Genomic DNA, 27027 nt, shown 5'->3' with positions numbered 1-27027 from the left:
TAGAAGATAAATATGTATTCTTAGCAAGGTAATACAAAGAGTAATAACAACTCTTCTGTCCCTAAGTATCTCTTAAGATGATGATATCAGAAGTCACAAAACATAAAGTGGCCCAAGTAAAGCCTAAGGTTTTTTACACACATCTATTCATTGTACCAACCATATGATGCTTAATTCAACAATGTATCTAGCTGCTAGTCTAGACTGAAAGTTCCTGGATGGTAAGAACCATGACTGCTTCAACTAGTTTTTGAATGGCCATAAAAACTTTAAAATACTACTTTATCTGTTTGAGTCTCCAGACCTCGTTTTTCACCTAAGTGCCAGGAAACTGGAGAAACTCTCATCTGGCTACCAACCAAAGACCTATTTTGTATGAAGGGAGGAACAAACACAGGCTGACTCATTTCTCTTACACTGAGAGTTAGCAGAATTAACCACTCTTGTCTGACTGACACAGTTCTGCTCTGGACATCCTCAAATTTCTCAGCAACACCCAGCTGATTGTGAGAGGGTTTCCAGTGAGCCTGGGCTGACGGCCCAATGGTAAGCCAGGCAGGAGAAACTCAGGCTGATTCTAAATAGAAAATAGAACTGCCCTGGTGGAGCTCCAGAACCTGGATCACTTGTCCTGCCTAGCTAGCTCTTGGATAAGAGGAAGGAGAATACTGTACTCCAGAATCACATTTTACAGGTAGGTGTAGTTGGGATCATGCTGTGGATATTTTGAGGTCTTGATCTCTCACTCCTAAGATGCTTGTTTACACTTACAGATTTTGCCTTCAGATTGTTTACACCTGGAGCCTCTCACATAACTATAGCAGGTCACTGGATAAGATCTGAAAAGCTGAAAGAGCCACACTCTTAAAAAGAAACTTTAAGATGTCAGTGTGACATCTCACAATGCAGAAAACGCCTCTTGTTGGTTTTCTGTACATTTTCAATACAAAGTCTAACCCTGTCTTGTAATCCCAGGCAGGGGCCAGAACTTAGGTGTAGATTCTAGGTGGGATCAACCTGGCTCTACATTCTTGGGTGTTATAGCAAGTGGAGTACAATCAACGGAGAAAGCCCCTCATACGGGCGGCTCTAGCATTCTAAGTGATATGTCTACCTAAAAGGAAAAAGCTGAAGAAACAGGAATATAAGTTGACAAGTTTATTTGGGCCAAACATGAGGACTGTAACCTGGCAGGAAAGATTCAAGTTGCCTGGAATCTACACTTTAATTAGCAGTAGTTACCAGTGGATTTGTAAAGGTAAAAAAAAAAAAAAGACAGAGAGTGGGTTGATACAAAAATTCATGTTTATTTACAGAAATAACATTAATTATCGGTTGGATATACATTGTGAAGGTTTAGAGTATGGGTTATAGTGTTAGTGTCCAGTGTGACATTAATAGTTTAATTTACTCTACTAATGGCAACAGCGAACAGTTTTAAGAAATGAATACAGTTTAAAGGGGGAAAAAAGACATAATTGTGCTCTTATTTTAATGTCTGAGTTTAACAACTGAGAGAATTTGTATTCCTCAAATAGAAGGTTTTCTCCCCAATATAAGACCTAGATTCAGAAAATGGAGCTGCAGGTTTAGGTCCTGGATTGTTGGAATAGCAACAGATGTTACCTGCACCTTTGTGGGCATAAAGAGGAAATTTGTGGGCATTTTAGCAAGAGAAGGAAGGGGAAAGCGGAGAACCTCATGTCTACATGTCATTACTCTGATTGGGCTTTTGAGCCCCGTGGTCTGTGAGTTAGTTTCGCATCTGAAAACACAAGAGTCACTGAAAGAGGTAAAATGATAGATTACAACCCTGTGAAGTTTGTAAAAATCTGATCTAGCCTCTCTAGAAGTGACTGTACAAAACTATAAATAGCAAATAGGCAGAGACACAATTCTGCCTGCATATTTAGGGGACAGCATGCACTCTGCAGCACAATTATGAGTATACTGGAAGCCTGAGGGGGAAAGTCCTTGCTAGAGTAAAGCTTAGTTGGCATCTAATATATTTATATCATATCTAGTAATTCCAGACAGTGTTTGGGAACTATAATTAAGAGAAAAATTCTCACCTCACTTTTGCTTTTGAAGTGTAAATACTTCAGCCTGCAAATACTGAATAATTACCTTGCATAATCAGTTTCCCACCACACAAACTTAGCATCTTTTAGTCTTTATCATTCTACAATGCTAAATTTAATCCTATCTTAGTGCTCAACTTTTGTGTGCTCTTACAATGAGCTTTAATCTAAACAAATCTGTGTCCACTTTAAAAGACTAAGAACATGAAACATGGCCAGGCACGGTGGTTCACGCCTGTAATCCCAGCACTTTGGGAGGCCAAGGCGGGCAGATCACAAGGTCAGGAGATCGAGACCATCCTGACCAACACGGTGAAACCCCATCTCTACTAAAAATACAAAAATTAGCCAGGCGTGGTGGTGTGCGCCTATAGTCCCAGCTGCTAGGGAGTCTGAGGCAGGAGAATGGCGTGAACCTGGGAGACGGAGCTTGCAGTGGTGACAGAGTGAGACTCTATTTCAAAAGGAAGGAAGGCAGGCAGGCAGGCAGGCAGGCAGGCAGGAAGGAAGGTAAGAAGGGAAACAAACGGTTGCCAAAGCAAAAATAAAAAGCAAAGAATCTGAGGTCCTAAATGAATACTATCCTGAGTCAGTAAGAATGAAAAAAAGGTTGATTTAGCTGTTACAATTATTTACACATATTTTTTAAAAAGCACAGAAAAAAACCTACATATAATCTAAATGCTTTAAGGGAGATGAACAAAATATCCTCCCTGATTTTCAGGTAGGAGAATAAAGCCACTTATTTCTCATTTATGTTTTGTCCGAAAGCAGCCAGGTCTCTGGACATGTTTTTGAACTCTTGGATATCTGAATTTTAGTAGACACTGGATTCAGGCATCTAAGGAGTAACCCTGGGCACAGGGTGCACTTGGAAGAATGTTTATGGGGTAAAAAGCTAAAGAGGAAACGTGTTATAAAAAGTCCATGGTTGCACATGAATAAAGCAAGTTCTCAGAGTCCTATAAAGAGACTTACATTCTGACACAGTAACAGTGGTAGACTACAACACCCCACAGACAATATTAGACAGAGTATTGAGACAGAAAATTCACAGATATTAGAACCTAAACTCAACACTTGACCAAATAGACATCTATAAAACTCTCCACCTAAAAACAAGATTATATACACTCTTCTCATTACCATGTGGCACATACTCTAAAATTGACCACACAATCAGAAATAAAACAATCCTTAGCAAATTCAAAAATCCCAAAATCATACTAATCACACACACAGACTACAGCTTGATAAAAATATAATTCAATTTTAAAAACCCACTTAGGTTGGGCATGGTGGCTCACACCTATAATCCCAGAACTTTGGGAGGCTGAGGCAGGCAGATTACCTGAGGTCAGGAGTACAAGACCAGACTGGTCAACATGGCGAAACCCCGTCTCTACTAAAAATATAAAAAATAGCTGGGTGTGGTGGCACGCACCTGTAATCCCAGGTACTCAGGAGGGTGAGGCAGGAGAACTGCTTGAACTCGGGAGGCAGAGGTTGCAGTGAGCCAAGATCGTGCCACTGCACTCCAACCTGGGCAACAGAGCGAGACTCCATTTCAAAAAACAAAAACAAAAAGAACAAACAAAAAACCCACTTGATACCATACAATTACATGGATATTAAATAGCCTGCACTTAAATGACTTTGGGGTAAATAACAACATTAAGGCAGGAATTAAGAAGTTCTTTAAAACAAATGAGAACAAGGATACAACATAACAGAATCTCTGCAACACAACTAAGACAGTGTTAATGGGAAAATTTAAACCATTAAATGTTCACATCAAAAAGGTAGAAAGACCTCAATTAACAACTTTATATCATCAGTAAAGAATGAGAGAAACAAGAGCAAATCAACTCATCAGCTAGCAGAAGACAAGAAGTAACCAAAATCAGATGTTAAAAGAAGGAGATTTAGACAGTAAAAACTACACAAAAGATTAAACTAAAGAGCTTTTGCACAGCTAAAGAAACTACCATCAGAGTGAACAGGCAACCTACAGAATGGGAAAAAATTTTTGCAACCTACTCATCTGACAAAGGGCTAATATCCAGAATCTACAAAGAACTCAAACAAATATACAAGAAAAAAACAAACAACCCCATCAAAAAGTGGGGAAAGGATATGAACAGACATTTCTCAAAAGAAGACATCCATACAGCCAACAGACACATGAAAAGATGCTCATCATCACTCGCCATCAGAGAAATGCAAATCAAAACCACAATGAGATACCATCTCACACCAGTTAGAATGGCAATCATTAAAAAATCAGGAAACAACAGGTGTTGGAGAGGATGTGGAGAAATAGGAACACTTTTACACTGTTGGTGGGATTGTAAACTAGTTCAACCATTATGGAAAACAGTATGGCGATTCCTCAAGGATCTAGAACTAGATGTACCATATGACCCAGCCATCCCACTACTGGGTATATACCCAAAGGATTATAAATTACTCTACTACAAAGACACATGCACACGTATGTTTATTGCGGCACTATTCACAATAGCAAAGACTTGGAATCAACCCAAATGTCCATCTGTGACAGACTGGATTAAGAAAATGTGGCACATATACACCATGGAATACTATGCAGCCATCAAAAAGGATGAGTTTGCGTCCTTTGTAGGGACATCGATGCAGCTGGAAACCATCATTCTTAGCAAACTATCACAAGAAGAGAAAACCAAACACCGCATGTTCTCACTCATAGGTGGGAACTGAACAATGAGATCACTTGGACTCGGGAAGGGGAACATCACACACTGGGGCCTATCATGGGGAGGGGGGAGGAGGGAGGGATTGCATTGGGGAGTTATACATGATATAAACGTCATGCACATGTACCCTAGAACTTAAAGTATAATAAAAAAAAAAAAGAAAAAAAAAAAAGAGGCCGGGCGCGGTGGCTCAAGCCTGTAATCCCAGCACTTTGGGAGGCCGAGACGGGCGGATCACGAGGTCAGGAGATCGAGACCATCCTGGCTAACACTGTGAAACCCCGTCTCTACTAAAAATAAAATACAAAAAACTAGCCGGGCGAGGTGGCGGCGCCTGTAGTCCCAGCTACTCGGGAGGCTGAGGCAGGAGAATGGCGGGAACCCGGGAGGTGGAGCTTGCAGTGAGCTGAGATCCGGCCACTGCACTCCAGTCCGGGTGACAGAGCGAGACTCCGTCTCAAAAAAAAAAAAAAAAAAAAAAAAGAAATCTAGGAGTTAAATCTTTGAAAATTTTTCTAAGTTAAATAAACCACTAGCTAGATTAATGAAGAAAGACGATCCAAACTTGAAATGACAAAGGGATATTATTACTGATCCCACAAAACTACAAGTAACTATTGAAGTTATACTATGAACACCTCTATGCACACAAACTAGAAAATCTAGAAAAACGGATAAATTTCTGGGCAAATACATCCTCCCAAGAGTGAACAAAAAAGAAACTGAGTCCCTGAATAGACCAGTAACAAGCTCCAAAACTGAATTTGTAACAAATAGCCTACCAACCAAAAAAAGCCCAAGACCAGACAGATTCACAGCTGAATTCTACAGATGTACAAAGAAAATCTGGTACCATTTCTACTATAACTATTCCAAAAAAATTGAGGAAGGACTTCTCACCAAGTAATTACATAAGAACAGCATCATTCTGATACCAAAACCTGGCAGAGATAAAACAAAAAATAGAAAACTTGAGGCCAGTGTCTTTGATAAACATTGATGAAAAAAATCCTCAACAAAATACCAGCAAACCAAATCCAGCAACACATCAAAAAGTTAATCCACTATGTTCAACTAGGTTTTATCCATGGGATGCAAGATTGGTTCAACATACACAAATTAATACATGTTATTAATCACATAAATAGAACTAGGGACAAAAATCACAAGATTATCTCAATAGATGCAGAAAGAGCTTTCAACAAAATTGAACATCTTTCCTGTTAAAAGCCCTCAACAAACTATGCATTGAAGGTACATACTTCAAAATAATGAGTTATCTATGACAAATCCACAGCCTACATACTGAATGGAAACAAGCTGGAAGCATTTCTCCTTGAAAACTGGAGGAAGACAAAAGTGCCTTCTCTCACCACTCTTACTCAACATAGAATTAGAAGTTCTAGCCAGAGCAATCAGGCAAAAGAAAAAATACAAGGCATTCAAACAGAAAGAGAGGAAGTCAAACTATCCCTGAACTATCCCTGTTTGCAGATGACATAATTCTATATCTAGAAAATCCTACAGTATCAGCAGAAAAGCTCTTTAAACTGACAGGCAACTTTAGCAGAGTTTCAAAACACAAAATAAATGTACTAAAGTCAGTAGCATTCCTGTACATCAACAACAGCCAAACAAAAAGCCAAATCAAAAACAATCCCATTCACAATAACTAGGAATACAGCTAACCAGGGAGGGTGAAAGATCTCTATGACAAGAATTACAAAACATTGACTAAAGAAGTCAGAGATGACACAAACAAATGGAAAACTATTTTATACTCATAAATAGAAAATATCAACATCATTAAAATGGCCATACTGCCCAACGAAATTTACAGATTTAATGCTATTTCTATTAAACCACTGTTAACATTTTTAACAGAACTAAAGAAATAAAAAAAAAAGTACTTTAAATTTCATACGGAACCAAAAAAAAATAGCCAAGGTAATCCTAAGCAAAAAGAACAAATCTGAATGCATTACATTACTGACCTCAACGATACTACAGGGCTACAGTAACCGAAGCAACCTGGTACTGCTACAAAAAAAACAGACTTATAGACCAATGCAACACAATAGAGGTCTAGAAATAATGCAACACACCTACAACCATCTGATCTTTAATAAAGCTGACAAAAGGAATTTGGGAAGAAATCCCTATTTAATAAATGGTGCTGAAATAACTAGCTAGCACTATGTAGAAGATTGCAACTGGACTCCATCCTTATACCATATACAAAAAAAGACTTAAAATGAATTAAAGACTTAAATGTAAATCTTAAAGTTGTTAAAAAAAAAAAGAAAGAAAGAAAGAAAAACAAAACACTGACAGATAATCTGGGAAATACCATTCTAAACATAGAAACTGGCAAAGATTTCATGATGAAGATACCAAAGCAACTGCAACAAAAGCAAAATTTGACAAATGGGACCTAATTAAACTAAAGAGCTTCTTCACAGAAAAGGAAACTATCAGCAGAGTGAACAGACAACCTACAGAATAAAAAAAAAATTGTAATCTACACTTCTGACAAAGGTCTAATATCTAGAATCTATAAAAAACTTAAACAAGTTTACAAGAAAAAAAGCAAACAACCTTATTAAAAAGTAGGCAAAAAACATCCACGGATGCTTTTCAAAAGAAGATTTTCCATGTTGCCAACACGCATATTTTTTAAAATGTTCATCACTCATTATTAGACAAATGCAAAGAAAAATCACAATGAGGCCGGGCGCGGTGGCTCAAGCCTGTAATCCCAGCACTTTGGGAGGCCGAGACAGGCAGATCATGAGGTCAAGAGATAGAGACCATCCTCGCTAACACGGTGAAACCCCATCTCTACTAAAAAAAAAAAGAAAAAAGAAAAAGAAAAACCACAATGAGATACCATTTCACACCAGTCAGAATGGCTATTATTAAAAAGTCAAAAAATAACAGATGCTGGCAAGGTTGTAAAAAACAGGGAATGCCTATACACTGCTGGTGGGAATGTAAATTGGTTCAACCATTGTGAAAACCAGTGTAGTAATTCCTCACAGAACTAAAAACAAAACTATCATTTGACCCAGCAATTTCATAATTGCTGGGTATGTACCCAAAGAAATATATTCTGTCAAAAAGACACATGCACATGCAGGTTCATGGCGACTATATTCAAAATAGCAAAGGCATGGAATCAACCTAAATGCCAATCAATGGTAGACTGAATAAAAAAAATGTGGTACAGACAGGCATGGTGGCTCCTACCTGTGATCCCAGCACTTTGGGAGGCCAAGGAAGGTGGATAGCCTGAGTTCAGGAGTTCAAAACCTAGCCTGAACGACAAGGCAAAACCCCATCTCTACAAAAACTGCAAAACCAAAAATTAGCTGCGACTGGTGGTGTGCCTCTGTACTTATAGCTACTTGGGAGGCTGAGGTAGAAAGACTGCTTGAGCCCAGAAGCTGAGGCTGCAGTGAGCCAAGATTATGCCACTGCACTCCAGCCTGGACAACGGAGTGAGACTCTTTCTCTAAAAAAGTTAAATAACATAAAACAAGATTTAATAAAAACAAAATATGTACATAAACATTACGGATACCATGTGGCCATAAAAAATAGCAAGATCATGTCCTTAGCAGCAACACAATGGAGCTAGAGACCATTAGCCTTAGAAAACTAATGCAGAAACAGAAAGCCAAATGAATGTTATTATTTAAAAGTAAGATTTAAACAATAAGAACACATGGACACAAGCAAACAACAGACACTGAGGTCTAGTTGAGGGTGGAGGGTGGGAGGACAAAGAGGATCAGAAAAAAACACTTGTTTGGCTCTATAGTAACTCAGTAACAAAATAATCAACACACCAAACCCCATGACACAATTTTACCTACATAATAAAATTGCATATGTACCCTTGAACCAAAAATAAAAGTTAAAAGGAAAAAAATCCATGAGCAGGGGAGAGTACAATGTAGGTGGAAGAAATGGTTTGTGCTACAGATATGGCCCAGGTAGAGCTGTACTCTGGTTTATTTCTGTGTCTATGCAGGCAGACGAGATTATAAACAGATGGTCCAGAACCCTAGGTTGGTGGAGAAAACAGCTTACTGCTGCAGATTCAGTGTCTGGGGGTGGGGATATGCCAGGAGACTTGTAGATACTTCAGTAGGTTTTTGGCAAGAAACACTAGGATAAAAAAAACGCTGTGGTGAAATTCCTAAGGGTTGTGTTTAGTCCTGGGAGGGGTGTAGACACATCATGTCCAGTGGGTGTGTCTGTGAGTGGGTGGAAATCCTGTGGTGGCAGCTGTGGGAAAAGGGGGTCCGCTATCAAAACTCCTTTCCTCTAAGTTTTCAATCCTCTCTCACCCTGAGAGGAGAAATGGAATCACAGGATAACGGGCAATGTGACAGCCTATGTGCAGAAGAGCAGAGCCTGGCATTCCCAGACAACCAGAGTTCCATTCCAAGTCAGGCCAGGCCTCTGTGATCTCTTTCTTCTGGCATTAATTCTGTAATCTTTGCTGAACACCAAGCAATTCTCCAACACCAAATCATTGTCTAATATTTTAATTCTGACACCACCCAGAGTCAGCGCAGATTCTGATTCGGGGCTCAGTCCCACAACACTGTCCTTACTACAGATGCCAGTCACAAATCCCATGGGCCCATCTATGCTTCTAAGCTACTATTTAAAAATTGGAGACTTTCGTAATCTCCCTCAAGTTCAATAATTTGGTAGAGCTACTCACAGAACTCAGCAAAACACTGTAGTGATGTTTACCAGTTTATTAAGAGATACAACCCAGGACAAGTCAAATGGAAGACATGTATAGAACAAATAAAAAGGTGGGGGGAAATGAAGCACACAGATAATCCAGGTGAACAGCTGTGATTAATAAAATTCCCCATCCTTTGTGTTCTCCAGGAACTGTTCTTGGAAACACCCTTCCCATTCATGACTTAGATGGTGCTCTCTTTTCTTACCTTTCACATAGCCAGACATGGGCTCTCCACATTTTCTTCTTTTTCTCATAAAAAAAAATCAGCTGAATTTGTCTTCAGTGGTCAAAATAAAATACTTCTTAACCAAACTTTAATTAAGTTTATCTCCTTTTCACAGGCTCCTGAACTTTGAGCTACCCTCAGTCTGAGTCAACATACAAATGTATTTTATGTTCCTCCTAAGAACATGCTGACTTCAGGGTAAAACATTCTCTGACCTAAAATCTGACTATTCACCCTCCATTTGCCATTCCATTCGCACCTTGTTTCTAACTGGCTTTGCTACTCCCTACGACAGAAAGCCCCTATCTGCCTAAATTTTGCAATCTTTATAGATCTTAGAGCCGGTACTTCCTCCTGTTGCAATACTCCTTTGGAATTCAATTTTTATTTTTTACTTAAATCTAACTGCTTTATTTTACAAAATCTAGAACTGCCTCAAAACAGTAACAGCTTCATCTTCAGTAAGACTTTTCCAGTCCCCTTCAATCTGCCTGTGGACCCCCAGCTTTCCAGGGCTCTGAAGCTTCTCTCAGTATAAAGGCTTCTTCCATGGCTGTGGTGAGCAGGCTGAGACACCTGCAGACAAGGGAGGCTCCCCAGAAAGAAGTAATTGGTCCTTTAGTAACCTCTTTCTGCAGGCTCAATATTAGCCTTAGCTCAGAGTAACTGGGCTCAAGCTTTAATCTTCATCTCAGAGTTATTCACCTGGTTTTTGAAACTGTAAAATCCAGCAAAATTACTCAAACACAGTATTCATATAAGGAAAGGAAATTTTAAGGTGTCTACATTTCATACCTCAATAAGAAAACCAAAAGTACCTATTCCTTTCAAACAATAAATGTATTATCGAATTATTTCAATTAAAAATCATGTAGTAAACAATTAGTCACATGGCAACACTTCTAGGAGGTACCAAGTTTCATCTAATAAAATTTGGCATGAAACTCAGAAATCAAGATAAAGGGATACAGAAAAGAGATAGTGACTGTCACAAACGTACCCTGCAAGAAGAGGAACTAATGTTTTCATGAATCTCTGTAACTCACCAGTTATCTACCACATTTTCTTGTGGAAATGTATTCATTTTCTAGAGCCAAAATGGAAGATTTTTCCTGTTTTTTTCCTTCATAGCTAGCATCTAAAAGCTAAGCCTTAAAATTCCGTTTGACATCACCAAGCCATAAAAAACACACCTGAGAAAATTTCAAAACTCAACAATGGGAAAGAAAAAGGTAAATGAGAATTTTTAACAAATGGAATATATGATTAGATATTAATTTTTTTCTGAAACCCACCTCTTTTATGCCATTTACAAATATATATATATATATATATATATATATATATATATATTTTTTTTTTCCCACCTTTCAAGCCCTACTAATAAAATGCAACTTACAATTAAAAACTGAGATGGTCCCGGAGCAAGGTGGCCTAATAGGAACAGCTCCAGCCTCCAGCTCCCAGCGTGAGTGACACAGAAGATGGGTGATTTCTGCATTTTCAACTGAGGTACCGGGTTCATCTCACTGGGGGACTGCCGGACAATCGGTGCTGGTCAGCTGGTGCGACCTGACCAGCCAGAGCTGAAGCAGGGCGAGGCATCACCTCACCTGGAAAGTGCAAAGGGGAGGGGAATCCCTTTTCCTAGCCAAGGGAAACTGAGGCACACAACACCTGGAAAATCAGGTAACTCCCACCCTAATACTGCACTTTACCAAGGGCCTTAGCAAACAACTCACCAGGAGATTATATCCCACACCTGGTCGGGAGGGTCCCAGGCTCAAGGAGCCTCCCTCATTGCTAGCACAGCAGTCTGAGATCTAACTGCAAGGCAGCAGCCAGGCTGGGGGAGGGGCGCCCACCATTGCTGAGGCTTAAGTAGGTAAACAAAGACTCCAGGAAGCTGGAACTGGGTGGATCCCACGGCAGCTCAAGAAGGCCTGCCTGTCTCTGTAGACTCCACCTCTGGGGACAGGGCAAAGCTAAACAAAAAGCAGCTGAAACCTCTGCAGATGTAAATGACCCTGTCTGATAGCTTTGAAGAGAGCAGTGGATCTCCCAGCAAGGAGGCTGAGATCTGAGAACAGACGGACTGCCTGCTCAAGTGGGTCCCAGACCCCTGAGTCTGGGACCTAACTGAGAGACATTCCCCACTAGGTGCAGACCGACACCTCACACCTCACACGGTGGGGGACACCCCGAGACGAAGCTTCCAGAGCAAGAATCAGACAGCAACACTCAATGTTCAGCAATATTCTATCTTCTGCAGCCTCCGCTGCTGATACCCAGGCAAACAGGGTCTGAAGTGGACCTCAAGCAATCTCCAACAGACCTACAGCTGAGGGTCCTAACTGTTAGAAGGAAAACTAACAAACAGAAAGGATACCCACACCAAAACCCCACCAGTATGTCACCATGATCAAAGACCAAAGGCAGATATAACCACAAAGTTGGGGAAAAAGCAGGGCAAAAATCTAGAAATTCAAAAAATCAGAGCGCATCCCCCTCCAAAGGAATGCAGCTCATCGCCAGCAACGGATCAAAGCTGGATGGAGAATGACTTTGACGAGTTGAGAGAAGAAGGCTTCAGTCGATCAAACTTCTCAGAGCTAAAGGAGGAACTACATACCCAACACAAAGAAACTAAAAACCTTGAAAAAATAATGGAAGCATGGATAACTAGAATAATCAATGCAGAGAAGGCCATAAACCAACTGATAGGGATAAAAACCATGACACGAGAAATACGTGACAAATGCACAAGCTTCAGTAACCGACTCGATCAACCGGAAGAAAGTATCGATGATTTAAGATCAAATGAATGAAATGAAGCAAGAAGACAAGTCTAGAGAAAAAAGAGGAAAAAGAAATGCACAAAGCCTCCAAGAAATATGTGATTACGTGAAAAGACCAAATCTACATCTGATTGGTGTGCCTGAAAGTGATGGGGAAAATGGAACCAAGTTGGAAAACACTCTTCAGGATATCATCCAGGAGAACTTCCCAAACCTAGTAAGGCAGGCCAACATTCAAATTCAGGAATAACAGAGAATGCCACAAAGATACTCCTCGAGAAGAGCAACTCCAAGACAAATAATTGTCAGATTCACCAAAGTTGAAATGAAGGAAAAAATCTTAAGGGCAGCCAGAGAGAAAGGTCGGTTACCCACAAAGGGAAGCCCATCAGACGAACAGCAGATCTCTTGGCAGAAACTCTCCAAGCCAGAAGAGGGTGGGGGCCAATATTCAACATTCTCAAAGAAAAGAATTTTAAACCCAGAATTTTATATCCAGCCAAACTAAGTTTCATCAGTGAAGGAGAAATAAAATCCTTTACAGGCAAGCAAATGCTTAGAGATTTTGTCATCACCAGGCCTGCCCTACAAGAGACCCTGAAGGAAGCACTAAACATGGAAAGGAACAACTGGTACTAGTCATTGCAAAAACATGCCAAAATGTAAAGACCATCAATGCTAGGAAGAAACTGCATCAACTAACAAGCAAAATAACCAGCTAATATCACAATGACAGGATCAAGTTCACACATAACAATATTAACCTTAAATGTAAATGGACTAAATGGTCCAATTAAAAGACACAGACTGGCAAATTGGATAAAGAGTCAAATCAAACCAAATCAAAACCACAATGAGATACCATCTCACACCAGTTAGAATGGCAATCATTAAGAAGTCAGGAAACAACAGGTGCTGGAGAGGATGTGGGGAAATAGGAACACTTTTACACTGTTGGTGGGACTGTAAACTAGTTCAACCATTGTGAAAAACGGTATGGCGATTCCTCAAGGATATAGAACTAGATGTACCATATGACCCAGCCATCCCACTACTGGGTATATACCCAAAGGATTATAAATCATGCTGCTATAAAGACACATGCACACATATGTTTATTGTGGCACTATTCACAATAGCAAAGACTTGGAATCAACCCAAATGTCCATCAGTGACAGACTGGATTAAGAAAATGTGGCACATACATACCGTGGAATACTATGCAGCCATAAAAAAGGATGAGTTCGTGTCCTTTGTAGGGACGTGGATGCAGCTGGAAACCATCATTCACAGCAAACTATCGCAAGAACAGTAAACCAAGCACCACATGTTCTCACTCATAGGTGGGAACTGAACAATGAGATCACTTGGACACGGGAAGGGGAACATCACACACCAGGGCCTATTATGGGGAGGGGAGAGGGAGGAGGGATGGCATTGGGAGTTATACCTGATGTAAAAGATGGCTGCCGACAAGTTGATGGGTGCAGCACACCAACATGGCACATGTATACATATGTAACAAACCTGCACGTTGTGCACATGTACCCTAGAACTTAAAGTATAATTTAAAAAATAATAAAATGTTTAAAAACTATATATTGGATTTAAAAAATTAAAAACTGAGGTTCAAATAAGTGAACAAATCTTTCACAGGTGATAAGCCTAGAGAGTGGCAGTGCTGATTAAAAACCACATGTGCCTTATTCATGCTTCCTTGAGAGGCTACACGCCATACCTCAGGTTTTCCTATGAAAGAAAATAACCCAGGAGCCAATATTCACTAGACATTCTAGCAGACATAACCATGGTGGGTATCTTGGTTTATCCCCAAACAATACTGAAACCCAAGACCAGGAAAAATTCAAGGGTGGCTGAAAACAAATAATCCCAAAAGTTTCCAAAGCGAAACCTTGATCCAAAAACATTCTGATAAGACCTCTGTACATAGAGAAGATAAAAGAGAGTTACAATACAGTGTCAGGGGATTATTCTTCACTTTCTTCTCAGGGGAAATATTTTTCAAACACATCTTTGTAAAAGCCCCATCCAATGCTTTGTCAAAAAATGTGTAATTCATGGCCATAAGCAGTAGCTCCCGCCTGTAATCACAGCACTTTGGGAGGCCAAGGCGGGCAGATCACTTGAGGTCATGAGTTCGAGAACAGCCTGGCTAACAAGGTGAAACCACGGTTCTACTAAAACTACAAAAATTAGCCAGGTGTGGTGGCACGCGCCTGTAATCCCAGCTACTCAAAAGGCTGAGGCACGAGAATCGCTTGAACGCGGGAGGCAAAGGCTGCAGTGAGCAGAGATGGCACCACTGCACTCCAGCCTGGGTGACAAAGTGAGACTCCATCTTAATTTTTAAAAAATTATTAATTAAAACACGGTATCTAAAATGCACAGTAAAGGACAAATAGCTGATAATGTTAATTAGGGAGGGGAAACTGGCATTTGGGAATGTCAAAAAGAACTGAAAATTTAGTATTTTACTGCAAGCCAGAGTTAGGAAGAAGGAATGCAGGGTGGTGGGAGTGTTGACTTGAGAGGTGGCTTGGGATGCATTTGAAAAACGAAGGGAAAATCATTCCCCTGTGGAGTGTGAAAATAACTAAGTGGCAGGCGATGAAACTGATGTGACTCTAGTCTTTGGATTTTGATTTAAAAAAAAAAATTTAACTCCAGTGCGTCTTTTTTTTTTTTTTTTTTGTTTTGGTTTTTTTTGTAAATTACTACACTATGGGAAACAAAATTCATACCTAACCAACTATAAACTGCCAAGTAACCTCTGATTGCATAACCAGGAAATCTGTACGCTCAGACTGGAAATTACGGACGCGGTGGCTCACGCCTGTAATCCCAGCACTTTGGGAGCCTGAGGCGGGCGGATCACGAGGTCAGGAGACCGAGACCATCCTGGCTAACACGGTGAAAACCCCTCTCTACTAAAAACACAAAAAATCAGCCGGGCGCGGTGGTGGATGCCTATAGTCCCAGCTACGCTGGAGGTTGAGGCAGGAGAATGGCGTGAACCCGGGAGCAGAGCTTGCAGTGAACCGAGATCGCGCCACTGCACTCCAGCATGGGCGACAGAGCGAGACTCCATCTCAAAGAAACAACCAACCTAACTGTACGTAACCGATTAATGAATGTGGGTTTTTTTCATCATGCACCTTATAAAAGTCTTCTCTTAAACCCTCTTCCATAGATCACAAACTACAAACCATAGCTGGGTGCTCTACAATTTTTGAACTACTATTTCAATAAATTATTTAACGTTTGCGGTAACTACCATAAATTTTTCATAAGAGAAAAGAGGGACGAAAAGCTCTTCCGATTCATGAACCCCGCACCCCGAGTCAGGATTCTCCCCTGACTACCCGCCCGTGGTCCCCGCACAATCGGGTAGAGACGCGGCGCGGTGAGTGCAGCACAGCCCAGAGAGGGCTCCAGGCCGGGCACAGTCACACAGAAGGGAAGAGACAGGACGCCCGGGGTCCCGCCTGTCCGCCCAGCCGCCATCTTACGGCTGAAGGGGACTGAGGGCCGAGCTGCACCAAGGCGCCTCAGATTTTGGAGCTGACAGATGGGAGGCCTCAGTCCCGCTACAGCCACTTCCGACCGCTTTCAATCAGCCCCTTCCCCCTCTCTGGAGATGTCGGACCCGGCACTCTCACCATTTCTGGGTTTCCTAGTGGGTCCTGGCGTCTTAGCTGTGGATCTCCCAAAACTTGCAGGTCACCGGGCCACAAAGACTGGGCCTCCAGAAGCGGAGGACACAGAGCAGTGAAGACGAGACCAGGAGCTCTGGCTGCAGGAAGAGACAAAAGACCCGCCAGATCCCGGAAGCCGTCCTGTACTTTCCAGGAGCGTGTCTTACTGGACGGTTCCTAGTTTAGAGTCTCTGACTGGATAACGCTTAAAGCCCGCCCCTTCAGTCCCTGAGTGACAGAAGATTTGACCAGACACTGTGCTGAATGAAGAAAGAGTGACAGCCTGGGCTGCAACCTTTTCGGGCAGGGCTTCCTCCCTGAGCTGAGCTAGGACCAATCGGGAGTGTATTTGCATTTAACCTTGTGTACAAGGTGAGGTGCATTTATAATTAACATATTATATGGCTATTCGCAAATGAAAAGAATATAATAACGATTATTTTAAAATTTCAGATTTTATGAACTTTCTGGCTTCTGGTCCTTTGAACAGGCAGCCTGAGATTTTAAAAATGAAGCAATCCTCTGAAATAAAATGTGAGCCAAATGTAAATTTCAAAATTTCAAGTAGCCAAACTTTTTTATTTTCATTTTAATTAATTAATGTATTTATTTTGAGACTGAGTCTCGCTCTGTCACCCAGATTAAGTGCAGTGGCGGCGATCTCCGCTCACTACAACCTCCGGAACTCCCGGATTCAAGCGATTCTCCTGCTTTAGCCTCCCAAGTAGCTGGGATTACAGGCGCCTGCTAGCATGCCCGGCTAATTTTTTTTGTATTTTTAGTAAAGACAGAGTTTCACCATGTTGATCAGGCTAGTCTCCAACTCCTGACCTCAGGTGATCTGCTCGCTTTGACATCCCAAAGTGCTGGGGTTACAGGCGTGAGCCACCACACCCGGCCATCCATGTCAGTTTTCTAATAGTAAAAAATAACCATCGAGAAAGGAATTTTTTTTTTTTTTTTTTTTTTTTTTTTTTGAGACAGAGCCTCGCTCTGTCGCCCAGGCTGGAGTGCAGTGGCCGGATCTCAGCTCACTGCAAGCTCCGCCTCCCGGGTTTACGCCATTCTCCTGCCTCAGCCTCCTCAGTAGCTGGGAATACAGGCGCTGCCACCACGTCCGGCTAGTTTTTTTGTATTTTTTAGTAGAGACGCGGTTTCACCGTGTTAGCCAGGATGGTCTACGATCTCCTGACCTCGTGATCCGCCCGTCTCGGCCTCCCAAAGTGCTGGGATTACAGGCTTGAGCCACGGCGCCTGGCCGCAGGAATTATTTTTTAATTCATATTCTTATTAGTCAAAAATCATGTCCCCAGAATAATGATAATTTTGGAGTATTCTTATGGTAGCACCTTACTAAACAATATAGAACTGTTTTCCTCAATACCTATAAATAATTGTCAGTAATTAAAAGAAAAACAAGATGGCCTCATCACTAGAATGAATAGAGAACATTTCTTTAAAATACAATTAAAATGTTATAAAAGGGCAGTGATTTGTTTCTTAAATTCTTTTACATGCCATTTTACACAATTGTAGTGTGTTTCTTTTGAATATTATTTTGATATTACAACAATAGGAACATACTGCAACTCTTCCCTTGACATGTTGGAGGAATGTTTACAGTTATCTCAATCTTGAGCTAGGGCATATTTTAATGCTTAAAGATATTATTTTATCTGCTTGAAAATAAAAAACCTGAATTGTAAAAATTAAGAAATAGACCTTAAAATTTTTCACTATCCTTTTTTCTTCCAGCACCTTTTCTTCATGTTTCAAGAAAGATGACTTTACATAGTAACTTAGAAATAATACCTAATGATTAACAAAATGATGGATGTCATGAATCACCTTTTTCTTGAGAAATAATACATCAACATATTCCTACCCATAGATTTTACTGAAAAATGTAAAATATTAACATCATATATTTATCACAGTGTTGGATAAAAAAACTGTTGACAAAATGTTGTCCTCAGAACCAACAGAAAACATTTAAATGTTATGTTCCTTTTTTGGAAACAAAGTCATTCAAATGTAATTCACACTTTCTAAAATGTAGTAGTTTTTGAGTTCTCATTTACTCTTTTATTTTTATTTTTCTTTTTTGAGATGGAGTCTTGCTCTGTCGCCCAGGCTGGAGAGCACTGGCACCATCTCAGCTCACCACCACCTCCGCCTCCCGGGTTCAAGCGATTCTCCTGTCTCAGCCTCATAAGTAGCTAGGACTACAGGCGCGTGCCACCATACCTGGCTAATTTTTGTATTTTTAGTAGAGACAAGGTTTCACTATGTTGGCTAGGCTGGTTTTGAACTCCTGACCTCGTGATCCACTCAGCCTCCCAAAGTGCTGGGATTACAGGCTTAGTCACCACACCCGACCCTCATTTACTCTTTTAATTATAAATGTAAGAATAATCTGTTTGAGCACTAGCAATACTATACCCCAAGGTTAACAGTAAAATCTCCCAAACTAAAATATTTTACTCACAAAAATTTTGGTTAAACTTTAAGATTATAAAAAATGAGGCCTGGCACAGTGGCTCACACCTGTAATCCCAGCACTTTGGGAGGCTGAGGTGGGAGGATCACCTGAGGGCAGGAGTTTGAGACCAGCCTGACCAACATGGAGAAACCCCACCTCTACTAAAAATACAAAATTTGCCAGGCTTGGTAGCACATGCCTGTAATCCCAGCTACTCTAGAGGCTGAGGCAGGAGAATCGCTTGAACCCAGGAGGCAGAGGTTGCAGTGAGCAGAATTTGCTCCATTGCATTCCAGCCTGGGCAACAACAGCGAAAGTCCATCTCAAAAATAAAATAAAATAATAAAAATAAATAATTAAATTTAAAAAACTGAAATGCTTCATAAGACCATGTTTGTCCTTTCTATACTTAAGTAATTATGTCTTAATTCCTATTTATGCAGCACTTTTTTTTTTTGAGACAGAGTTTCACTCTTGTTGCCCAAGCTGTAGTGCAGTAGCGAGATCTCACTTCACCATAACCTCCGCCTCACAGGTTCAAGCAATTCTCCTGCCTCAGCCTCCCAAGTAGCTGGGATTACAGGCACCCACCACCACATCTGGCTAATTTTTGGTATTTAGTAGAGACGGGGTTTCACCATGTTAGGCTGGTCTCAAACTTCTGACCTCAGGTGATCCACCGGCCTCGACCTCCCAAAGTGCTGGGATTACAGGCCTGTGCCACCCACCACACCTGGCCTTATGCAGCACTTTTAAAATGAAACCTTCTTGTGGTTTCGTTTTTAGGCAGACTTTATATTGAATACTGTTTGGATTTTTTTTGGAAGCCTCTTTGAAGGATGAATTTGTGATTGCATTAAAAAGTTAGTTGGTTTCCAATTGCACAATCAGTTTGCTTTATTTTCATTTTGGGGGTGTTTTCCCTAGAGCAGCCATAGTGTACTGTGGGAAATGGAGCTGGGCAGTGTCCTTCCCTGGCTATATTAATTTACCCTTCAGCTGTGTGCAGTGCTGAGAAAACCTTGGGCCTTGTTGATTACACAGTATCTCTGGGAGCATTATTGACCCTTTGCTGCTGACTGCCTGTGACTCTTGAGTTTTAACACGGTCTCCATGACATTCATAATAAAACATACTTTCCTATTGCCACTCAGCCCTGGGAGCCAACTAATTCAGCCTTAGAACACCACAATGTTTCTGGAAAACGTTTATTGCATATGCAGTAAAATGTTACAGCAATTTTAGAATTCTGTCCGGTGTGGTTTTTTTTTTTTTTTTTTTTTTTGAGACGGAGTCTTACAGGCTTGAGCCACCGCGCACGGCCCCGGTGTGGTTTTAATAGCTACCTCTATAGCAAGATTCTACACACAGTTAAAGTTTTATTGTCTTTAAAAAAGGCTGTGCTAGCTTTGCATATATTGTCAACAAGAAATTTAACATGATTAATGTGAAATCTTGTACTTTTAAAATATTGGGCTACTGAAAAAAGTATTTTGTGTTAACCTTAGACTTGACATGTTGCTATAACATGTATTTTCAAAATTAAATTGTAAAACATTTCCCAAGGATTATGCTGTGATTTGCTACTATGCTAGGTATTTGTTACAGTGAATGGGGAGGATTTAGGGGGATTAAAGTTTCTGATTGTATTTTATTAGTGTGTTTCTAATTTGCCATTGTCAAATTGTCTTTCAAGATACATTTCAACTTCTCTATATCAAGTTACATGAAATCAAGAAAACCTTTCAGGCCGGGCACGGTGGCTCAAGCCTGTAATCCCAGCACTTTGGGAGGCCGAGACGGGCGGATCACGAGGTCAGGAGATCCAGACCATCCTGGCTAACCCGGTGAAATCCCGTCTCTACTAAAAAATACAAAAAACTAGCCGGGCGAGGTGGCGGGCGCCTGTATTCCCAGCCACTCCGGAGGCTGAGGCAGGAGAATGGCGTAAACCCGGGAGGCGGAGCTTGCAGTGAGCCGAGATCGCGCCACTGCACTCCAGCCCGGGCGACAGAGCAAGACTCCGTCTCAAAAAAAAAAAAAAGAAAGAAAAGAAAACCTTTCATTAGTTACTTTGAAAGATTTATTTCATTGAAGCTTTAATTAATGAAAAAAATGGGTTTCTTTGAGTATGTATCTTTTTGTTTTATATTGGAGGCGTCATATATTTTATTAATATTATATTATTTTAATTTTTATTATTTCCCGTATACTTCCTAATCCACAATTAGCATTAATAGGGTACAGTAATTTGTACCCTAAGTGTTGATGGAAATTATAGCACTTCAAAAGGAGCTCAGAGATCCTATGAAGCAGTCTTTATTCTGTTGGTAGGCTGAATAAAATGTACATGTTTCTTAAAGATAGTTTAAACATTTTAATGTATTTTAACTACTATAACTGTAGGAAAGGCCATATAGCTCAAAAAGGGCATGTAATGCTTGTGTTGGACAGTTTTATAGAAAAGATAGGTCACAAGACAGCTTAATATGGTTGTTGCTTTTTAGTAAAGTTGTGTAGTGTTTTCATTAGAACAAAGGTTTCTTTAGCAAACCTTACTTTCAATAAATTCAGACTTTCAGGATTATAATAGAGCTAATTTCTGCTTATTAGTATATGTTCAACTTCATGAAAACAGCTACTATGCCACTGATAGCAATATGTTCAAATGATTAGTAGCTCACCTCTTTAAAATATTTAAAATTTGACAATTTATATCAATGAATTATGCAATTTAAAAAAAGAAAAAAGGATCTTGCTTTTAAACTGTCATGTTATCAAACTATGAACACTTCAAAAGCATTTTGAAATGCTCATTCCTCTGTTCTGGTTTATGGATTTAGTTTTCACGTTTTATCAAACTTTAGTAGGTAGATTTTATGTTTGAGGGATATATAGTTTTCTAAATGTATGCTTTTAAAAATATCAAACCATTATAAAATGAGAATTTTTTAATTAAACATTTTGCAAGGATGGCTTCAGAGGGTGGGGTGGTATATAGTGCAGCCCTAGTGGGCTGCCTCTGTTTGACAGCTCTGTATAGAATCCCAAGCAACAAAGTTGCTTCTAATTTGAATCTAGTTGTTTATCAACTCATTTACTTTCAATTCATGTCCACTTGATGTGAGTAGAATCTGATGACAGAAAAAAAAATCAAAGGAAAGGCATTCTGCTTCTCATCCTTCCAAATTAGTGTTGTTCTTTTAAATTAAAAGATTTAATCTCCTTTCGTCATTTTTTATGCCAAACTCAAGATATTTTAAGACACAGGATGACAGTAGATGCCACTAAACCTCTCTAAGTCTCAAGCAGAGGCCTTTCTAAAATCAAGGTACATAGGCTTAGGCAGCGGTTCAGTAACCTTTGGGAAAACAAAGGTTACAAGACCACCTGTCTACAATTTTTTAAAAATTAGTTAGATGTAGTGGTACACGCCTTTATTCCTAGCTACTAGAGAGGCTGATGCGGGAGGATCATTTGCGCCCAGGAGGTCAAGGCTGTAGTAAGTAATGGTAGCAACACTGTATTTCAGCCTAGGCAACAGAGCAAGACCCTGTCTCAAAAAAAAAAAGTTGGGTGTGTGTGTGACAAACAACTGTCTATAGGTAAATGAGAAATCAGCAAAAAAGACTCAAAAAGAGCAATAGGAGGAGAAAAGCAAGAAGATGGTGGTGTCCTAGACACAGGTGAAGTTAGACTATACCTTTCTCTGCAACTCGCTGGAAAGACTCCATGACCGTCAACACATGATTAGCTGGAATAACCAGATTGCACAATAGGAGAAAAAAACGCAAGTTGCTGGAATCATATTTACAGATATCCTCAAATATGTTACATGTCCAGGTAACAGGCCCTTGTAGGTGCTCCAAGTAAATATCCTTCTTCAATTTGTAAACCACAGAGATCTCTGAACCAAATCTTCTCTACTTAGAACTTTAGTTCTCTAGTGAAAGAACAGACAACTGAATACTTTGTAATGTTTTTAATATGACAATTTTTAAACAATTTATTTTTGACAAAAATTGGAAGGACAACCATCACCTCACAGCCTTGAGTAGAATAGGAAGGCTTGGAAAAGTACACGAAGAGGGCAGCAACATGAGGTCCCATCTTGTAGCAGCTTCTGAGGAAGATCTCAGTCCTCCGGCAAGTTCAAGTCCACGGGTGAAATGGCCAGGATGCCCTTCTGGAAGGGAAATGTGGCAGAGCCCTGTGAGGAGGAGAGGCATCCCGGCCATACAGCAAAATCTGCATTAGTCCAAGGAGATCAGAGACGGGTTGGCAAGGAACCAGAGAGCAGAGGGCAACAGGCACCCAGAGGAGAGTACAGAGACCCAGACAGAGGGGCACAGGAATGAGGGGGGACAGAGTCCTAGAAGGAGGAAGAAAGACAAAGACCGAGGAGGCTCAGGGCACAAGATGGGGGTTAGAGACCCAGACAGAGTGAAGAGTGAGGGCAGAGTCAGAGAAAGGGAAGAGGGTCCTGGGATATGAATGATTCAGGACTGTGGTTTCATGTACAAATTCTGGTTTCAACACTCTGCACAATGGAGACTTTCCACCCGCACAAGACAAGGATAATAACAGACCCCCATGAGCTTGTAGTGGGGGCTAAATGGGATCATTCCATTGAAATCTCTGGTGGAGGACGTGACCCCCAAGAAAGCTCACCTGTTATCAGTTCTATAACTGGATATTGAAGTAGGCCACCAGGGCGTGCACATAGTCATTCTGCTTCACCTGCAGACAGAAGCGAGAGGTGAATGTCCGGTCTCCCACCTTGACAGTGTAGATGTCCACCTCCTGCAGGACAGGAGAGGGAAAGCTCTGGATGTATCTCCACCCCACTTCATTTTCTCCTCCCGACCCTCCCCAGCTCCTGGAGGGCCCATGACCTTGCTGTCCCCCTCCTGCTGGTCCTCACTCACTGGTGCCTGGCCTCGGCTCCTCATTCATTTCTCATCCTGCCTGTCTGGCTCCCAACAAACCGCCCTAGATTCAAACCTGTATTCCTTGTTCCCTTCTTTCTCACACCCAAACCTGGGAGCTCCACTCTAACTCTGTCCAGTGCCCACTCCCGCCCCACCCCCCCACCTGGCCAAATTTCACTCAAATGCAGGGGCCCTGCTTTGTCCTCTTCCTGACCCCTTCTTGACAAGTCTGCCAATGTGATGACCTCAAATGTTGACCCAAAAGCTGACCTAAAACCCTGCGCCAGCTTCCCACCTGCTTTCAGGAGGGTGGCTTGGGTGGGGTGCCTGCCCTTCCAGCCTCCTCTCCTCTGCCACTCAACAACTTCCTCTCCACCTCAACGACTTCCTCTGCCCCCCCATACCAAACCCCATCCCCCAGCTCCAGCTCAATAAAGACTCGCTATCACCATACTTAAAAAAAAAAAAAAAAAAAAAACAGGTCTCTGAAGAAAAAAGAGAAAAAAAACAAACACCATTGCCCAAACTGTAGTGCAGTGGTGAGATCACAGCTCACTGGAGACTTGAACTCCCAGGCTCAAGCGATCCTCCCACCTCAGCCTCCCAAGTAGCTTGGACCACAGGCACATCTCTGAGTCCAGCCTGTCCCCATGCTCTTTTGCAGTGTTCCGTCTTCATGTGCACCGGCTCATCACCCTGGAGTCCTGCCTTCCAGTGCACAGGCTGCAGGCCTTGAGCTGCTGGCTTAGGGGTGTCCTCCAGAGGATGTCCCCCTGGGGCAGGGCCAGCCTGCCTTGCTCACCACCGTTTCTGGAGCCTGGGCGCCAAGCACAAAGCATGGCTGTCACAAGGCAGAGCTCATGAAGATACTTAAAGGACAAAGTGGCTTTTCTGTGCCTCTAGCACCACCTCTAGCTGACAGGTCAGGCTCTGAGACCTCAGGCCAACACTCTGCCTTCCAAAGTCCTGCACCAGGTCCGGGGGATGTTCTGTCTTTGGTTTCAACCCTCCCTGCCTGCCTCCCAAGGGCAGGAGATCTTGTATGGCTTTGACATGTCTTGCATCAAGGACCTCCTAGTGGACATGCTGGACCCTAAGTAACATAAAAGTGAGAGAGTGGGCATGGCCAGTTGCTCCGGCCACTAATCTTTTGCCCAAGCAATCTGCTTGTATAAATTGACCTCACAAATATATTAGTTTGTGTATGAAATGACATTATGTGCAGGGGATGAAAATCTCAGAGCAGGCTGGGTGCAGTGGCTCATGCGTTTAATCCCGGCACTTTGGAAGACCAAGGTGGGAGGATGGCTGCTTGAGCCCAGAAGTTCAAGACCAGCCTGGGCCGCATGGCAAAACCTTGCCTCTACAAAAAAAAAAAAAAAAAAAAAAAAAAAGCCAGGTATGGTGGTACATGCCTGTAGTCCCAGCTACTCGGGAGGCTGAGAGAGATTGCAGTGAGCCATCATTGCACCATTCACTGCACTCCAGCCTGGGCAACAGAACCAGACCCTGTCTTAAAAAAAAAGGAAAAGAAAGAAAATCTCAAGAGCAGCTTAAACGCCCATCAACAGAAGACTGGTTTAAAAAGCTGGGGGACGTACTATGATGGTGTTAGTGGAAAGAGTGCAATACCTCAACATCCTGGAAAGTGTCAAACTACACAATACGCAGAGGAAAGAAGGCAAGGGAAGAGCCTGGTACGAAATGCTACTGGCATGAAAATTATGCACATAAATGTAAACGCATTTACTCATATATGTGCTTGTAGGTGCAGACTTTTCTGGAAGTTAGTGTTGGTCAAACTAGAGGAGGGCATCTGGGAATCAGAGGGGAGACTTCTCATTGTGGGCCCTCAGCCGCCAACCATGGGACTCTGTTACTCATTCAAGAAAGTAGAGAGTGGTTCTTACCCTAACTTTAAGACTGAGGTGCTAAGCTTAGGGCTTTGACACTCAGATTCTCAGGCTGCTGGCAGCCCAAAAGACCATGGGAGAGGAGCTGCTGAATCTGTGGCCCATCTGTAGACCCCACAACTCTTTGGGGAGGCCCTGGGGAAGCAGGGCATTTCCCCACTCCACTCCCACAAACCCATCCTCTTTCTGAGCTCACTGTGGTCTAACTTGTTGGCTTTGACGATCATCACTGAATAATCAGAGATACCGGAATACTCGATCTGAGGGCCCAGGAAGAAGGGAGGATGAGACTCCCCCCAGTTCCATCCTCAGCCCCCATCCTCCTCCATCCAATCCCTGAGCCCCGATGGGCCCCCTCTCTGTCCCCAGGCTCGGGCCCCCTTGGCCACCCTGGAGACTCACCCTGATGACTCTTCAGCCTCGGCAGCGAACCTGCAGAGGATGTCCCTGCCTGAGCCCACATCCAGCACCACCTTGTCCTTGAAGAGGTGCTGGTTGTGAAACACGGAGTTGCTATGTGAGGGTGCGAACCTCGTCCTTCAGCATCTGGTGGGGGAAGAGCAGCACAAAGACGTCGTGAGGGGCCCTACATCCTCAGCTGGAGAACAGGGTGTCCTGACAGCTGGAACGGCCAGGGACAGCTCTAGGCCCTCTCACTTCCTTCCGTGCACCTCAGTTTCCCTATTTGTAAAAGCAGACTAGATGGACTAAACTCTCATCTAAGCCAGATGCTACCATTGCTACCTAAGAACCAGCGAACCCTGGCTTTTAAAAGTCCTCAGGTCGGGGGCGGTGACTCACGCCTGTAATCCCAGCACTTCAGGAGGCCAAGGCGAGAAGATAGTTTGAGCCCAGGAGCTTAAGACCAGCGTGGGCAACCAAGCAAGACTCTACGTCTATAATAAATAAGAAAATTAGCCGGGTTTGGTGGTGCGCGCCTGTGATCCCGGCCATTCCAGAGGGAAAGGTGGGAAGATCACCTGAGCCTGGCAGGTCAAGGCTGCAGGGACTGGTGACTGCACCACTGCACTCCAGCCTGGGTGACAGAAGGAGACCCTGTCTCTAAAAATAAAAAATGGTAATTTGTGTATATTTTGCCACGATTTTATGAAAGTGGCCTCAGGGGAAGAAGAAAATTCCTTAGTACGCCACCCCAGCTGCATTCTGGGATCTCCGTGTTTTCGTCACAAAGGTCCAGAAGCTGTCAGGCCGGGAGAGGCCGGGGCGCAGTTGCACTACCGGTCTCTAGAGGGCGGCAGATACCAGCGGGCCCTGCCTGACCCCAGGCTAAGGCCCCAGGCACTCATGCGCGCTCCCACCCTAGCCTTCTGGGAGGGGCCCCTGCAGAGCTTGAGATTAACCTCGGTCTCCAAGGCA

General features: G+C 42.2%; 1 protein-coding gene and 1 long non-coding RNA gene across 4 annotated transcripts in view; both read right to left on the bottom strand.

The window, feature by feature from the left end:
- The window catches only part of LOC117083813 (zinc finger protein 724-like), a 38434-nt gene extending 22001 nt beyond the window's left edge, over positions 1-16433 (bottom strand). For both annotated transcript variants that reach the window (XM_033211873.1, XM_033211884.1), the window contains exon 1: positions 16289-16433. In XM_033211873.1, the coding sequence (XP_033067764.1) occupies positions 16289-16291 (3 nt within the window). In that variant the 5' untranslated portion in view covers positions 16292-16433. The remainder of the gene's footprint in view (positions 1-16288) is intronic.
- A 6449-nt stretch (positions 16434-22882) lies between these two features.
- Positions 22883-26196, bottom strand: LOC117083809. Of its 2 annotated transcripts, none has more exons than XR_004437224.1 (3): positions 26053-26196; positions 23478-23609; positions 22883-22992 (listed from the first exon to the last, which is right to left on the bottom strand). It is a non-coding gene; the product is annotated as an uncharacterized LOC117083809 (long non-coding RNA). The 2 variants fall into 2 exon arrangements; XR_004437223.1 differs by having other exon boundaries at positions 23478-23546.
- Positions 26197-27027: the final 831 nt, after the last annotated feature.

This window comes from Trachypithecus francoisi, unplaced genomic scaffold, assembly GCF_009764315.1.
Source record: "Trachypithecus francoisi isolate TF-2019V2 unplaced genomic scaffold, Tfra_2.0 Contig00392, whole genome shotgun sequence".
Taxonomy (NCBI): domain Eukaryota; kingdom Metazoa; phylum Chordata; class Mammalia; order Primates; family Cercopithecidae; genus Trachypithecus; species Trachypithecus francoisi.
This window is presented reverse-complemented; position numbering and strand designations above follow the sequence as displayed.